The 14,003-nt window shown below is 49.8% G+C and overlaps 4 protein-coding genes across 4 annotated transcripts; all 4 read left to right on the top strand.

Annotated features, from left to right (window-relative positions):
- Positions 1–1,167: 1,167 nt before the first annotated feature.
- Positions 1,168–2,933, top strand: BO88DRAFT_268173 (uncharacterized protein). Its single transcript, XM_025702334.1, has 2 exons — positions 1,168–1,888; positions 1,945–2,933. Exons 1-2 carry the CDS (start codon positions 1,295–1,297, stop codon positions 2,698–2,700), a joined length of 1,350 nt encoding a protein of 449 aa, XP_025563610.1. The 5' UTR covers positions 1,168–1,294; the 3' UTR covers positions 2,701–2,933.
- Positions 2,934–3,476: 543 nt separating this feature from the next.
- Positions 3,477–8,468, top strand: BO88DRAFT_363812 (putative UDP-glucose:glycoprotein glucosyltransferase). The gene is made up of 5 exons (XM_025703954.1): positions 3,477–3,838; positions 3,901–4,254; positions 4,313–5,141; positions 5,191–5,451; positions 5,512–8,468. Exons 1-5 carry the CDS (start codon positions 3,690–3,692, stop codon positions 8,395–8,397), a joined length of 4,479 nt encoding a protein of 1,492 aa, XP_025563609.1. The 5' UTR covers positions 3,477–3,689; the 3' UTR covers positions 8,398–8,468.
- A 1,135-nt stretch (positions 8,469–9,603) lies between these two features.
- Positions 9,604–11,269, top strand: BO88DRAFT_487293 (bicyclomycin resistance protein; the record flags this gene model as incomplete). Its single annotated transcript, XM_025712534.1, has 2 exons — positions 9,604–9,895; positions 9,961–11,269. The coding sequence occupies exons 1-2, from the start codon at positions 9,615–9,617 to the stop codon at positions 11,267–11,269; spliced, it is 1,590 nt and encodes a 529-aa protein (XP_025563608.1). The 5' UTR covers positions 9,604–9,614.
- A 1,270-nt stretch (positions 11,270–12,539) lies between these two features.
- BO88DRAFT_452825 (uncharacterized protein) lies at positions 12,540–12,955 on the top strand (the record flags this gene model as incomplete). The annotated part of the gene is made up of 2 exons (XM_025710717.1): positions 12,540–12,689; positions 12,749–12,955. The coding sequence occupies 2 exons, from the start codon at positions 12,540–12,542 to the stop codon at positions 12,953–12,955; spliced, it is 357 nt and encodes a 118-aa protein (XP_025563607.1).
- Positions 12,956–14,003: the final 1,048 nt, after the last annotated feature.

Here is a 14,003-nt window from a genome sequence, read left to right as displayed (position 1 = left end):
AAACGGTTGGAAAGACGGACTGGAGCTCACCAGGACGGGTGACATCCATGGAACCGGGATGAAGCCGATCGATCGTGGAGTTAAACCGGAATGGACGGCAGCACTTGAGTGGCCGAAGAAGGAGCTGGGATGGAGGCCGGCGGAAGAGAGAAGGAAGAGAAAGTGGGTGCGGCCAAAGTCCAGAACGGCGTGTGGTCGAGACAAATCGGAGTTGCTAACTTCACTTGGGCCGTCCGCGCCATTCACGTCTGACTAACAGCTATCCACCTCCCCTTCCCTTCCCCCTCTTCCTCCACACAAAACACTCGGCTGGTCCCTGTTCCTGTTCGTGATCTTTTTCTTAAAGTATCTGATTTCTCGCTATCCCCGCTCGTTATCCTTTGTTCTAGACATCTCACTTTCCCTTTCCCCCTTCTTCTCACTTCCAACACCACGTCTCATCGGTCGGCACCTCCTTCGTCGCCCTTGTTGTGTCTCACTCGTTCTCTCCACAATCGTTTCTCCACTCAGATCATCATTGGAAACTATTGCTGGCTAACGTCAAACCGCCAGCTTGGTTCTTTATTGCTCTCTGATACATCGAAAAAATATACAAAGGAACCAACACGAATAAGGGGAACTATCTAAAAAGTTCTACCTTATCGCCTTCATTTCCATCATCGTGATTCGCCCATCTTGTTTGCTTTGAAAGCAACCTTATCCGGGTACTATTGCCTCTGTGTGACTCGAATTCATACATCTAGTATCTGCGTCCTCGAGGCCTTTCCACCCTTCTAAACCGATCCTTCGCTTCTCCTTAGCTGTTTCGTTTTCCAAAACTGGAAAACAACCAATCACTCAAGCCGAACACAAAGAAACTTAAAAAGATATCACTACTCCACCGGCGGATCGAACTGACACCCTGCCGGGGCTGATCCAACCGAGGCACTTCCGCAGGAACGTTTGCCCCCCTCACACCGAGAAGGAAAGGGATAAGCGCTCCTGCTCTCCCTAGCCAAGGGCCCTTCTTGTCGTTTCCCAGCTTGATTCTTAAGGCGCATATCCGTGCTATGGGAGGACAGGTTACACGCAGCTGATGCCAGCCGTCATTGCAAGTAACTCCTGCCCACTTTGATCTCCTGCACGTCTTATCACGTCGCACACACAATTCCCCTGGCTTCGCTTTTCCCCGACTGGACCTAGTCCGCTTGTTATCCCAGACTGGTTTTTATATCCCGGTCTTTCCATAGGTCCCTGTTAACAAGCTGACCTTGTCATTCTTCACTCTTGACTTTCGTTCCCATCTCCATCATCAATGTCATCAAATATGACGCGTGTCGAGGAACCTCTGGATGCCCCTGATGGCTCTGGCCTTACCTGGATCTTTGACCATTGCCTCCGCTACCCTGGTACCTATGAGATCCCATTGCGCACCATGTACTCGCTAAACTGCAATCCCACGAGACAACCGGCGCCTGGTACTCGTGCTCCCGAAACGGCCTTTCATCGCCCCACCAATTCGTCGACTTCCCAGGACTCGTTGGACCCTGCCGCTGATTTCAGAGCTCAATTGACTCATCAGATTTCGCGGTTGCCTTCACAGCCTTGCTCGCTTCCCCCAACTTTCGTCACCTCATTCCTGCGTCGTTGCTTCACCCCTGAGTTGGAAGAGGTTGATTTCCCCCAGGCATTGACTGCCCTGGACTACCTCAAGGACTTTGAAACCCGTCGCCGGAAAGAGGTTGCAGACGCGCTGCAACGGCTAAAAGTGGAACCCAATGATGTGAAGGAGAAGGCCCAGCTGGCGAAAAAGAACCCTGGCGCTTTGACTTGGCTTGAAACTATTACTGTTCAGGGCCGCCGAGTGGAAGCTCTTTACACTCAGATATACGTTGGTCTGCGTCGCTGGGTAAGCATACCTGCCGCTACTTCAAAGACTTATTCCAGGCTAACTTACTTGACTAGACGTTGATCAACGAGATGTTGATGGAGCCCTTTAACAAGGCCAATTGTATCGCCATGCTCAACACACTTTTCCCCCCAGTCACAGAGGCAACCGTTTCTCCCACTTCGCACCTCACCCCGCAGATTCTTAAGTCACAGCGGGATGGGTTTTTCCGGTATATCGCAGCCGTCGAGGTCAACGGTCCAGACGTTCTCACAAAAGTGATCGCTCAGGGTGCTCCAAAGGGATCAGACAATGGTTGGCCATTGATCAGAGAAGCCCTAGACAAGTATCTCCGAGCGGCCAATGAAATGATTGACGAATGCACAACGGTGTCTAGCCCGGCTGGCATGGATGAGGGTATTGAGTCTCAGCCTCGGGCTCACAAAGGCCGCAAAGTCGATTCGGGCATCAGCTTTGATACGGGGGAGAAGCTTCCTTCCTCGCCTGTCGAGTGCAGCAAGAGCATGGATGACCTTCTAGAGAAGCCCCTCCCCCCACCTCCCTCTCCTAAGGGGCACAACCACAAGTCGGGGTCAACGCTTGAGCGGCTGGCCCGCGAGATTCGGAAGTTGGGTGATGCCGGTAAGGCGAGAAATCTTAAAAAGATGAGATCCACTAGCGCCCTCGGTGTTCGGCCAGACACTACTGGTGGCCGCTCTACCGAAGACAATTCACTGTTCGAGGTGGATGAGCAGAAAAGAAGGCGGCTGTTGTGGGAGGCTTCCAACCGCAAAAAGGCCCACGTGAAGCAACTCAGCAAGGACACCGCATGAGTTGGAACTGAAGTGTTGTATAGCCTGGTGCTAACTTTCACTTCTTGTCTTTCTTTAACTTTCATTCTTCAATATTTTCAACTATCTTTCGTTTCTCCTAAGAGATTTGGAGAAGCAAAGGCGAGAATCAACATAAGCCTGGATGCTTCAACACTGGATTTATTTGGGAGTCTGGACGCGTGATTTGAGGTGCATCAGGTTTCTACTAGTTTTTTTTTCTGTTTTTGTGTTGATTTCATATGGGAGTTGGGTTTGCATACAAGACTGGCGCATAAGGTGGTTATCTTGAAGCGATTGAACGCCAGATGGCGAAAAAAAGCACAAAAGCTGGAAAGACAAAAGTGCTGACACATTTTGATACGATTACTGACTGACATAAATGATTACGATGCTGTTTCTATTAGCGAATCTTGCTGTTCCCTAGCCAGACAACAATGAAAGTTATACCAATCTGCATAGTCTTCATTAGAGCCATTCAAGCCATCCGGGAACAACCCCAGGCAACACAATAGGGAGACAACACTGCAAATTTGGACCTGTAGACCCCCGCGTAGCCTTTATCGACTCCGGGGAACTGCTATATGCCTTCATACTCTCATAAAGGACCCAGTAACATGCTGTGACAGCAGTTGCCGACTGATGGGCCATTGCAGCTAAAGCGCGGAAGTTCGGCGTTTTTGGCCGCTGCGCCGACCGTAGCAGCTCGCCCATCCCGCGATGTGGCCAAATGCCCCCAGACTCATAAGCGCTGCTCTCTTGGCTCAACAAATCGGAGGAACTTCCTGTGCAAGCTCGACTGGGCATTTTAAATGTCTAATTGGTTTATATGTTCATCATACTGATCTGGAAATTATATCGTTGCCATTGATCGCCTCAAGCTTATCCGCCGCCCGTTATGAGTGCTTGCTAGCTAGCTTATCGGGAACAGCTAGCTAGTCAACACCGCTGCCATCAGCTCTAGGGTATCATTCCTGTGGTGGACTGTGACAATGGTATCTGGACTGGGAAAAGTCGCCTCATGGCGACTTGCATCTGTATTGATTGCCGGTCTGCTGGCTATCCAGGGACGCGCCAGTCCGTCAGTCAATGTTGCTCTCCAAGCTTCGTTTGATTCCCCGCCTTATCTGATAGAGCTTCTGTAAGTGGAATTCGTACAGACACAGTCGACTATTCTTGCTTTTTGGACTGATTTTGTTATAGAGAATCCGCCGCAGAGGAGAACTCTACCTCATACTTCCCATTACTCGATCGGATCGCCGACGGTACTTTCGACGACGCTGTTACGGATAAGGACCTATATGACCGCTTTCTGGAAGTTGTGCGTGAGGATGGACACTTACGGACCCCCGAAAGTCTCTCGTCTTTCAAGTTGTCGCTGGCGATGAGATCTGCCAGTCCGCGGATCACGGCTCACTACCAGTTCTATAATGCTTCGGTTCAACATTCCTTGATGGCCGCGCAGGATGCGGTCTGTCCTGTTTGGGTGCACTCGGATGGAAAGCAATACTGCTCGTCTACTATGGAACGTGCTCAACAGGATGTTGAAGGTTCTGAGTGAGTGGTAATATTAACTTTGCGTGCACTGTTGGTTGGCTAACAGCTCCGACTGTAGTGATCCACGAGAACTCCCTTTCGATCGTGTCTTCGGTGATTCCTCTCTGCCTCCAGCGATTTTGTACGCGGATATAGCGACCCCGATGTTCAAGGAATTCCACCAGTCACTGAGTGCTATGGCAAAAGAGGGACAAGTCTCGTATCGCGTACGATATAGGCCTCCCCAACATTGGACTCCTCGCCCTGTTTTCGTGTCTGGATACGGGGTCGAGCTGGCGTTGAAGCGAACGGATTATATTGTGATTGATGATAGAGATGCGGAAGAAAGAGGGACCGGCAGTATTGAGTCCGGAAAGTCTGACGCTACGGAAGATGATTTGGACGACCTGAGACCCCTGTCATCCTCGGAAGTTTCGCGCCTTGGGCTGAACACGGTTGGCTATGTGTTGGATAGCGATGACCCGTTTGACACACTCGTGAAGCTGTCACAGGATTTCCCCAAGTACTCTGCGCGTGTTGCGGCTCACAACGTTTCCACTGAATTGTTGCAAGATATTCGGTCTAGCAGATTGCGTATGCTCCCCCCAGGGCTTAATGTGCTCTGGATCAACGGAGTTCAGATTGAACCTCGACAAGTGGACGCATTCACTCTTCTGGACCACTTGCGTCGGGAAAGGAAATTGATCGAAAAGTTCCGCAACTTAGGCCTTTCCGCTACAGATGCTGTAGAACTGTTGTCACACCCTCTGCTTGGAGAGGCCTTGGCCCGGGATGGCCCTCAGCGTTACAACTACCGTGATGACATCGAAGGGGGTGGTGTTATCATGTGGTTGAACAATCTCGAAAAGGATGCTCGTTATGAATCGTGGCCCAGCGAACTCGCAGGAGTAGGTGCATCCGATATTTTCTTATTGCGGAGATGCTAACGTCTGGTAGTTTATGCAACGCACATATCCAGGCCAGCTTCCCGCAGTGCGCCGCGATTCCAACAATATTGTATTCCCTGTCGACTTGACGAGCACTGAAGATGCTGATATTGTCGTCAAGACGATCCAGGTCTTTGTGAAGAACAAGATCCCCGTCAGATTTGGTTTGATTCCGGTTACGTTCTCGGACGGAGCAATTGCTCAGCTCAAGGTCGCTCATTACCTTCAAGAGACATTTGGTCTGGCCAGTTTTATGGATTACCTCGAAGCAGTAAGAGCCATTATACCCTACCCAAATCCGCTATTGATTGTCAGTCACTGATTGGAGCAGTCGGCGTCCAAAAACAAGTTGGCTTCTCCGGATAAGGCTTGCTTCCAGGCTGCAACTCAGGACCGGAACCCTCGTCCCGAGAAGGTTTCTCTATCTCTAGATGAAGTCTTGAATAATGGTGTATTTGACGCAACGGTGTCAAAAACAACTGCGTACCTAAACCGTCTAGGGATGAAGCACGAGCCATCACATGCTTTTGTTAACGGTATCCCTGTCACCCGCAATGATAAATGGGCGCAGGAAATGAGCACAAAGATCAGCAGAGATACCCAGCTCATTCAGCAAAAGATTGCTGATGCCGAGGTCGATGAAGATACTTGGCTGCCAGAGCTGTTCCTTTCACAGGCTTTTGACCGACGCAACCCGGCGATCGTTCCAGAAGACCCGAAAGAGATCCGGGCTGTGGACTTGGTGCAGATTGCGGACTCCCAAGGGGAGCTCTTCAGCCAGATTCCACGTCTAACGCTAGATGAAAGCAATGCCTTGGAGAGTGTTCATGCCATCGTTGTTGGCAACTTTGATGATGAACCGGGTTACGAGCTACTTAGTGCGGCCCTCGAGAGCCGGAAGACACATGGCGAAGTTGAGATGCTTTTCCTACACAATCCAAAGCTCGAGGCGCCCCCAGCATCTAGGTCTGTCGCCGTTCGCCGCTTTTTGAACGGTGACAAAGAGGTAGATGCCAGCCAGCTTTTGGAGGCAATCGCGTCCTCCGCCTCGCCAGCAGATGAGGAAGTTGGGGATGCTGCACACTTCTGGGAGGCTCAGCGAGCTGTAGTACAAGAGCTTGGACTCGCTCCGGGCGAAAGGGCACTTATCGTCAACGGAAGGGTCGTCGGACCAATTGCCGAAGACACCTCACTGACCTCAGAGGACCTGGACCAACTACTGGTTTATGAGAAGCAAAAGCGCATTACTCCTGTAGCAAAGGCGGCCAAAGCGCTTGAGTTCGACGGGAAGCTTTCTGATCCGCTAGACTTTGCCAAGCTTACCTCGCTTACCACGCTTTCTACGATTTCGGATGTGCCAGAGGGCATCTACGAGTCAACTTCTGACATCCGGTTGTATTTGTTCAATCGATGGAACGACGCGCGTTCGGCTATCACTGTTTCTAATTCCGAGGATCCAGCCATAACCATTGTCGCATCCATTGATCCAACATCCGAAGTCGCTCAGAAGTGGCTCCCGATTTTGAAGGTACTGTCCGAGCTTGCCAGTGTCAGAGTTAGGTTGGTCCTAAATCCCCGCGAGGAGATTAAAGAGCTTCCTACCAAGCGCTTCTATCGTTATGTTCTCGATTCGGAGCCGTCGTTTGAGGAAGACGATTCGGTTTCCCGGCCCACTGCCTCCTTCTCGGGCGTCCCCGTTGAAGCACTGCTCACCCTGGGCATGGACGTTCCTTCTTCGTGGCTTGTGGCTCCCAAGGATTCTATCCACGATCTTGACAACATAAAGCTCAGTTCTGTCAAGGAGGGCTCGAATGTTGATGCAATCTACGCATTGGAACACATCTTGATTGAGGGTCACTCCCGTGATATGACCACGAAGTCCCCGCCTAGAGGAGTCCAGCTTGTCCTTGGAACGGAGAATAACCCTCACTTCTCGGATACCATCATCATGGCCAACCTCGGATACTTCCAGTTCAAAGCCCAACCTGGACTGTGGAACATTAACCTCAAACCGGGCCGTAGCGAACGTATCTTCACTCTCGACAGTGTAGGCGGCCTAGGCTACAACCCCCAGCCCGGCGACGAAAACAATGAAGTGGCCCTCCTTTCCTTCCAAGGTCGCACCCTTTTCCCGCGTGTCTCCCGCAAGAAGGGCTACGAGACCGAAGACGTCCTCGAAACCAACCCCAGACCAGGTTCGGCGATGGACTACATGAATAAGGGTTTCAACTTCGCCTCCGGCATCCTATCCAGCGTCGGAGTCAGCACCAAAGGCAGTACCAGCGGCAAGCAGGCTGACATTAACATCTTCTCCGTCGCCAGTGGACACCTCTACGAGCGCATGCTCAACATTATGATGGTCTCAGTGATGCGCAACACCAACCACAGCGTGAAATTCTGGTTCATCGAACAATTCCTCTCTCCTTCCTTCAAGTCCTTCCTGCCCCACCTTGCGAAGGAGTATAACTTCTCATACGAAATGGTCACGTACAAATGGCCACACTGGCTCCGGGCCCAGAAAGAAAAGCAGCGTGAAATTTGGGGCTACAAGATTCTCTTTCTGGACGTTCTCTTCCCTCTCGACCTCGACAAAGTCATCTTCGTTGATGCCGACCAGATAGTCCGCACAGACATGTACGACCTCGTCAGCCTCGACCTCGAAGGTGCTCCTTACGGCTTTACCCCCATGTGCGACTCCCGCCACGAGATGGAAGGCTTCCGCTTCTGGAAGCAGGGGTACTGGAAGAACTTCCTCCGCGGCCAGCCCTACCACATCTCCGCGCTTTACGTTGTCGACCTGAACCGCTTCCGTGCCATCGCCGCCGGTGATCGCCTCCGTGGACAGTACCAGATGCTGTCAGCTGATCCGGAGAGTCTGAGCAACCTGGACCAGGATCTGCCGAACCACATGCAACATCACATCCCGATCAAGAGTCTGCCGCAGGAGTGGCTGTGGTGTGAGACTTGGTGCTCGGATGAGTCGCAGTCGCAGGCTCGTACAATTGACCTGTGCAATAACCCTATGACGAAGGAGCCGAAGTTGGATCGTGCCAGGAGGCAGGTACCTGAGTGGACTGAGTATGACGATGAGATTGCGGCCTTGTCGAAGAGAGTTGCTGCTGAAGCGCAGCAGGCGGAGGAAAAAAGAAACAATGAATCGTACCCTGACGATGAAGAGGGTGAGACTTCTTCTGGCTGGGATAAGGATGAGCTTTAGCGGGTTTCGTTTTAATTATAGCGTGTATACATAGATCAGTTTGGTCTTCAGTGGGAAATAGATTGTTCGCTTTATAGGGTTTCTCGTCATTCTGCAAATGGTTGCTTCATTTGATTTAAATAAAGGCAGTACTGCTGGCGGGGCCTTCCTTTTGGGAAATGACCTGGCTGTACGAATAGTCGGTTATCCTTCCGCGAGTTCATCCCTTCTGTCTCCCCAGCTCTCACTTATCTGGCTCTATATGATAACTTCTACGCCATTCGAAACTCTCTTCTCGACGCATTTCTATATTTATTGGTTGTGAAGCCTCGCCTCGGAAACAGTCCGGCTATATTAATTCCAATACCTCTGGATTCTAGAAACCCAAATATGATGCTTGTACTCAAGAAAAGGCAAACCCAGTACCAAAACACTCTGGGTTACCCCATGGGTTGGCAGAGCAGGTCCGATATCTAGAACCATCCAGATTGATTGATCAGCAATGGTAGGCTTGGGTGAGAAGCGTGAGCATTTGGATTGAGGATTTATTCATCTATAGCCAGTTCATAGTCAGTAGCTTTCCCATTCTTGGCAGATCTTGTCTAGTCGCTTCGACGACCGAGATTGTATACATGCAGGCTATGACGCTGTACATTGAACCCCTTGAACTTGCGCAGATGACGACTATTGTAGTAGAAATCTTCAGCGCAAGGCTCAGCAATCCAAACTCACTTCTGTCCTTTTGGGAAACCCCATGGAAGGCCTACCAAGTAGCCCTCATCTCCAAGGTGCCTAGATTGTTGTTAGTAAAATTTCCGCCAGGATGTTGGTATCTTGCATAAGGCCACTCGAAGTGGAGCGTGCCGTTTAGCCTTATACAGCGTGGGGGGAATAGTGGAGTAGTAAGTTAGACTAATCACATGCTTTGTTGATAAGAACTAAAAGTAATTCCCTATTGGGCAAACATGTTTACTTTGAAATCCGCCACCGAGTTAACTAACGTGTAATATTATGGAAACTCTCAGGGGACTAGACTACGTCTGCCCATGCGTTTAATTAATAAATGCTTAAGGCTAATTCTAGGCCTCCCTACGCCTTATTCCCGGATATGGGTTGCGCATTAGTCTCTCCACGTGATGAACTATGTCGGCCCTAATATTGTCGCTATGCGCCTTTTCCTACCTGCTGTCTCAGTAGCAGATTAGAACCTATTTGCGCATGCCGTCCGCTCGGCAGTGATGTCTTTCATCGATGAGGCCATCAACCACCCGGTCCCCATCCTATCCTCATTCGAGCCGCACAGTTCGTCACACAAAGAGCAACCCCTGACTGCGGTGGACAACGAGAAGGGGAATATTGCCGACGAACGGCCATTGGAAAATGCCGAAGCCAGCGAAGATAGCGATCCAGATGTCGTCCTTGTGGACTTTGACGAAGATGACCCGGAAAACCCGTTGAATTGGTCGCCAATGCACAAATGGCTGATTGTGGTTGTTGTTTCATGGATGGGTTTTGTCAGGTGAGATCTTATCTATTTCTCGCCAGTCTACTACTATTTTCATTGAACTGACCATAATTATCTAGTGTCTTCTCAACAATGACAATCGTACCCACAGCACCTGAAATTCTCGACGAATTCCACTCGCACAGCAAAGTCGATCAGACTCTCCTAGTAACGATCTGGGAGCTCGGCGAAGGAATCGGGCCATTCTTCATCGCGCCGCTATCCGAAAGATTCGGTCGACTTCCTGTCTTCCATATAGGGAATTTTCTCGCGCTGCTCTGCTTGGTTGCTAGCGCGCTCAGCACCAACATCTCCATGCTGATCGCCTTCCGGTTTCTAACGGGTTGCTTCTTGTCAATTCTTACCCTAGGCCCAGCTATCGTCGGCGACTTGTTCAAGATGGAACAAACCGGGCGCTCCATGGCAATCGTCATGGGCACTCAGATGATCGCGGATTTCATCTCCCCTATCGCGGGCGCGTATATCGCTGAGGACCTGGGCTGGCGATGGTCCATTTGGCTGGCGGCGATTGTCCTGGGATTTTTTAGCTTGCTGTTACTGTTTGTGCTGAGAGAAACGTACACGGTTGTTCTGCTGAGAAGGAAGGCGGAGCGGTTACAGAGTGAGCATGCGGGCGCAGACGACAACATCAACTTGAAGTATCAATCTAAGCATCAAGCTCGGATCGATGCATCTACTATGCTGGACAGCGCTATCAAGCCAATGCAGATTCTCTTCCGATCTCCTATTCTCATCATGACAACGGCATACATGTCTACGACCTACGCCCTGGTGTCACTGATCATGGCAACTCTCACAGAATCCATGGAATCGACCTACCCCGGCACCTTCACCAGCGGCTCCATCGGGCTCACATTCCTCAGCCTGGCTATCGGAAACACCGTCGCTCTGATCTTCTACAGCTTCACCTCCGACCGCTACGTCATCCATCAAAAAGAAACAAAAGGCGACGCATTCAAGCCTGAGTCGCGGCTAGTGCATCTACTCCTCGCTGCTGTTATCCTCCCTGTGGGATTCATCATCTACGGATGGACGTTGAATTACCATGTCCAGTTTATTGTGCCGCTTATTGGGGCTTGTCTGGCTGGCTTCAGCATGACGCTTTCTGCCATTCCGGCTGAGACTTATGTCGTGGATACGTATGAAATTCATGGCGCTTCTGCTATTGCGGCTGGGGTTATATTCCGGGCTATCGCGGGGGCGTTCTTGCCCTTGATCGGCCCGGCTTTGTATGATAGTATTGGTCAGGGGTGGGGGAATACGGTGCTTGCTTTTATTGCGGCGGCTTTTATTCCGCCGTTGGGGGCCTTGATGGTCTATGGGGATTGGTTTAGAAGTAAGGAGCGGTTTGGGAGGGAGGGTCGGTAGAAACACATTGGATCCTGATTGGCATTTGTTTGTCCATAGTACTTGTTGTATATACTCCATTCTCATCAGATATTATATTGAGATTAGTTAATCGAAATAAACAAATACCCTCGCCCCAATACTCTCCCGCAACTGCGTACTGTCACTGTTCCGAGGATCCTTAAACGCCGTATGAGGGACCCCTACATACGCAGTATCAATATCTTCTACAGCAACAACTCCGTATTAGTGCATAATGATAGAAGAAGATCATACTTGCACTGTTCTCAGCCCGAGGGTTCGCCTGCACAAAGGCAATCACCTCGTTAACCTGCAACACATGACAGTAATACCATTTGTGGTTCTCGTCATAGTATATTCGAGTATTCTCATTGACGTAATCCCATCTTGTCATCTTAAGCCGGTTACAGACGCGGTCCGCTCTGGATCAGATTGAAGTTCGTACACTTGATGATAGTTTCTTTTGCTTGGAAGCACAATTGACTGGAATATGTACGCTTACTACGGTGATTTCTGACCTATGTGTAACAATAGCTTCTCTGTACCCTCCATATCTACTTACTGGGTAACACAAGTCGTCAGGGTCAATACAGATCAGTTGCGCCACAGCCTTGGCGTGCAGAGATGCTGGTCCAGCCGAGGATGCTTGGCATATGTCTTGGGGTGCTTGTCCTGCGGATGCCAAGTGCTTATCCGGAGTGGGTAACTATCAAGCATCAACATATCTGGGCTCCTTGTTGAGATGCAAGAGGAATATTCTGTGAAAACAAAATTCCCTCCATCTTAGATGCTATGTAATGATGCCATCTTGTAGGTGCATGATACCAAGGATCATGGTGTTTTGCACAGCTTCGAGGAGTTTGAATAGTTTGATCCTTCTGGATAATCAGCTCTGAGATCCGCAATAAAGTGAGGCATTCATGTAAGCATATCACCGTGCGAAGAAGGTTATGGGGTCCCAGATACAGCAGAAGATACGAGCAATTGAAACACGCTTGATGAAGCATGCACAGACGATTGAACGAATCATCCTGGAACTATGGACATCCAGGGGAAGGCTACAAGCAAGCTCTCGGACGGGGTTGAGACGCGAAGGGAGGGGAGATCTAGACGATCAAACTCCGTAGATAGCTTCATCACATACTGCATGGCTTATCAGGGTGAGGACAATGTATCACTGCGTCCGCCTCAGGGTTTCTGCATACTCGCGTGCTTTCACGGGCTCATGCACAAGCAGAGATATGTATGGTTGGGGATAACAGGGTCGATCATGGATCTAACTGGGATACCCCTGTCGAATATGCTATATAAGCCCCTTTCACCATCGCCCAACGTCTACAAATATTATCAGTCCAGTCTCAGACAAGAACATCTTCATACATTACCATTCGAACTTCCCAGACAAGCACTTTTCAAGATGGTAAGACTAACCTTCACAGCTGCAATCACACAGCACTTACCTAATAAACTTGATTCAAGCCTCAATCATCCTCTACCACGCCCCAGGAGAGAGCCCAGCCCTGGAAGGCCATGCAGGAAATCCAGAGCCTGTCCAAGCCCGAGGTGTCCGCCGCTGCTGAAACCGCCGACACGGCCGAAGAAGAAGAGCCCTTGAAGCTCAACTTGCTCCGGGCTCAGTTCAACTCGACCAGATCCAACATTGCCAATATGGAGGAGAAGCACTAAGCTGTGTCATCTTATTCGGGATTGGAGGAAGGAAGGATGCTAGCGAGAAAGCGCTGGCCGGATCTATGTGCCATTCCTTTGTTATGTTTGAATACTGGCTAGCCTTCCTTGTTTGTTGGGAGGACAATACAATATCTGTGCGATTAGTTGAGTATTCTTTGCCCTGTAGTGAATAGCTTGTCTCATGTAACCAGATATTACGGCTTCCTCGTAACTGCCTGTTGGCAACGGCATAGTTCAGTGCTATACTACCATTATGATACTTCTTCTGCTCTTTCTTTTCTGGGCTCTTTTTGTCTCTGCTGAGGTCTCATGTACGCTCACATGTGGGTATAGATCAATCTGCGAATTCAGGCCTGCGAAGACAATCAATTTGCACTCAAAATCCTTCAAATATTAGCAAAGTATATGTTCTTATGCAATTTGAATATTTGACCGCCCTTTGCTCTATTCACATTATTATACGTAGTATAGAATGAGCACAGAGAAAACTCATTAAAAGACAAGATACCTCAACGCCTCCAAGAATTAGACAGTATTTTCATATAGAGCCACAGCAAACGACAATATCACCTGCCATTACAGATTGAGAGCACATCACAGCGGCTTTGATTCCGTCATACTGTTTGTCATTACAAAGTGTACATCCGCTGCCGGACCCAAAGTCGAATAGTATACGCGTCTAGACACATGTACATAGTGGGAACAGACCGGGTAAACCCCCTCCGTTATCTCCACGTCAATCGCTGACAGGGACCAGTAACACGGGCGAGAGCTTGATCCTTCGTTGATCTGTAGTACTTTCTTACACTCCACTGCAACCTCTCCGCTTCTTACCGTTCACTCTTACCGTTCACTTCCACCATCGATAGGGAGAGATAGGTCCGGAGAAAGGGGTTTGGGTCTCCGACGGCCCACCGACGGAAGGATTCTCAGCCAGGATCATAACCTGGTAGCATAGAATACAGGGAATAATTACGCAGTATATTACATTCGACCCACAGCATATGATGTATGATAGATTTTATTGAGTTTAGCGTCTGGCTGG

The sequence above is a fragment of the Aspergillus vadensis genome, assembly GCF_003184925.1.
Source record: "Aspergillus vadensis CBS 113365 unplaced genomic scaffold BO88scaffold_9, whole genome shotgun sequence".
In the NCBI taxonomy this organism is placed as follows: Eukaryota; Fungi; Ascomycota; class Eurotiomycetes; order Eurotiales; family Aspergillaceae; genus Aspergillus; species Aspergillus vadensis.
This window is presented reverse-complemented; position numbering and strand designations above follow the sequence as displayed.

Bases quoted from the DNA above. Each gene is read 5' to 3' on its own strand.
- BO88DRAFT_268173 (XM_025702334.1), top strand. From the start codon at position 1,295: ATGTCATCAAATATGACGCGTGTCGAGGAACCTCTGGATGCCCCTGAT. The intron at 1,889-1,944 runs GTAAGCATACCT...TTACTTGACTAG, and splicing joins ACGTTGGTCTGCGTCGCTGG to ACGTTGATCAACGAGATGTT.
- BO88DRAFT_363812 (XM_025703954.1), top strand. From the start codon at position 3,690: ATGGTATCTGGACTGGGAAAAGTCGCCTCATGGCGACTTGCATCTGTA. The intron at 4,255-4,312 runs GTGAGTGGTAAT...CTCCGACTGTAG, and splicing joins CAGGATGTTGAAGGTTCTGA to TGATCCACGAGAACTCCCTT. The intron at 5,142-5,190 runs GTAGGTGCATCC...AACGTCTGGTAG, and splicing joins GGCCCAGCGAACTCGCAGGA to TTTATGCAACGCACATATCC.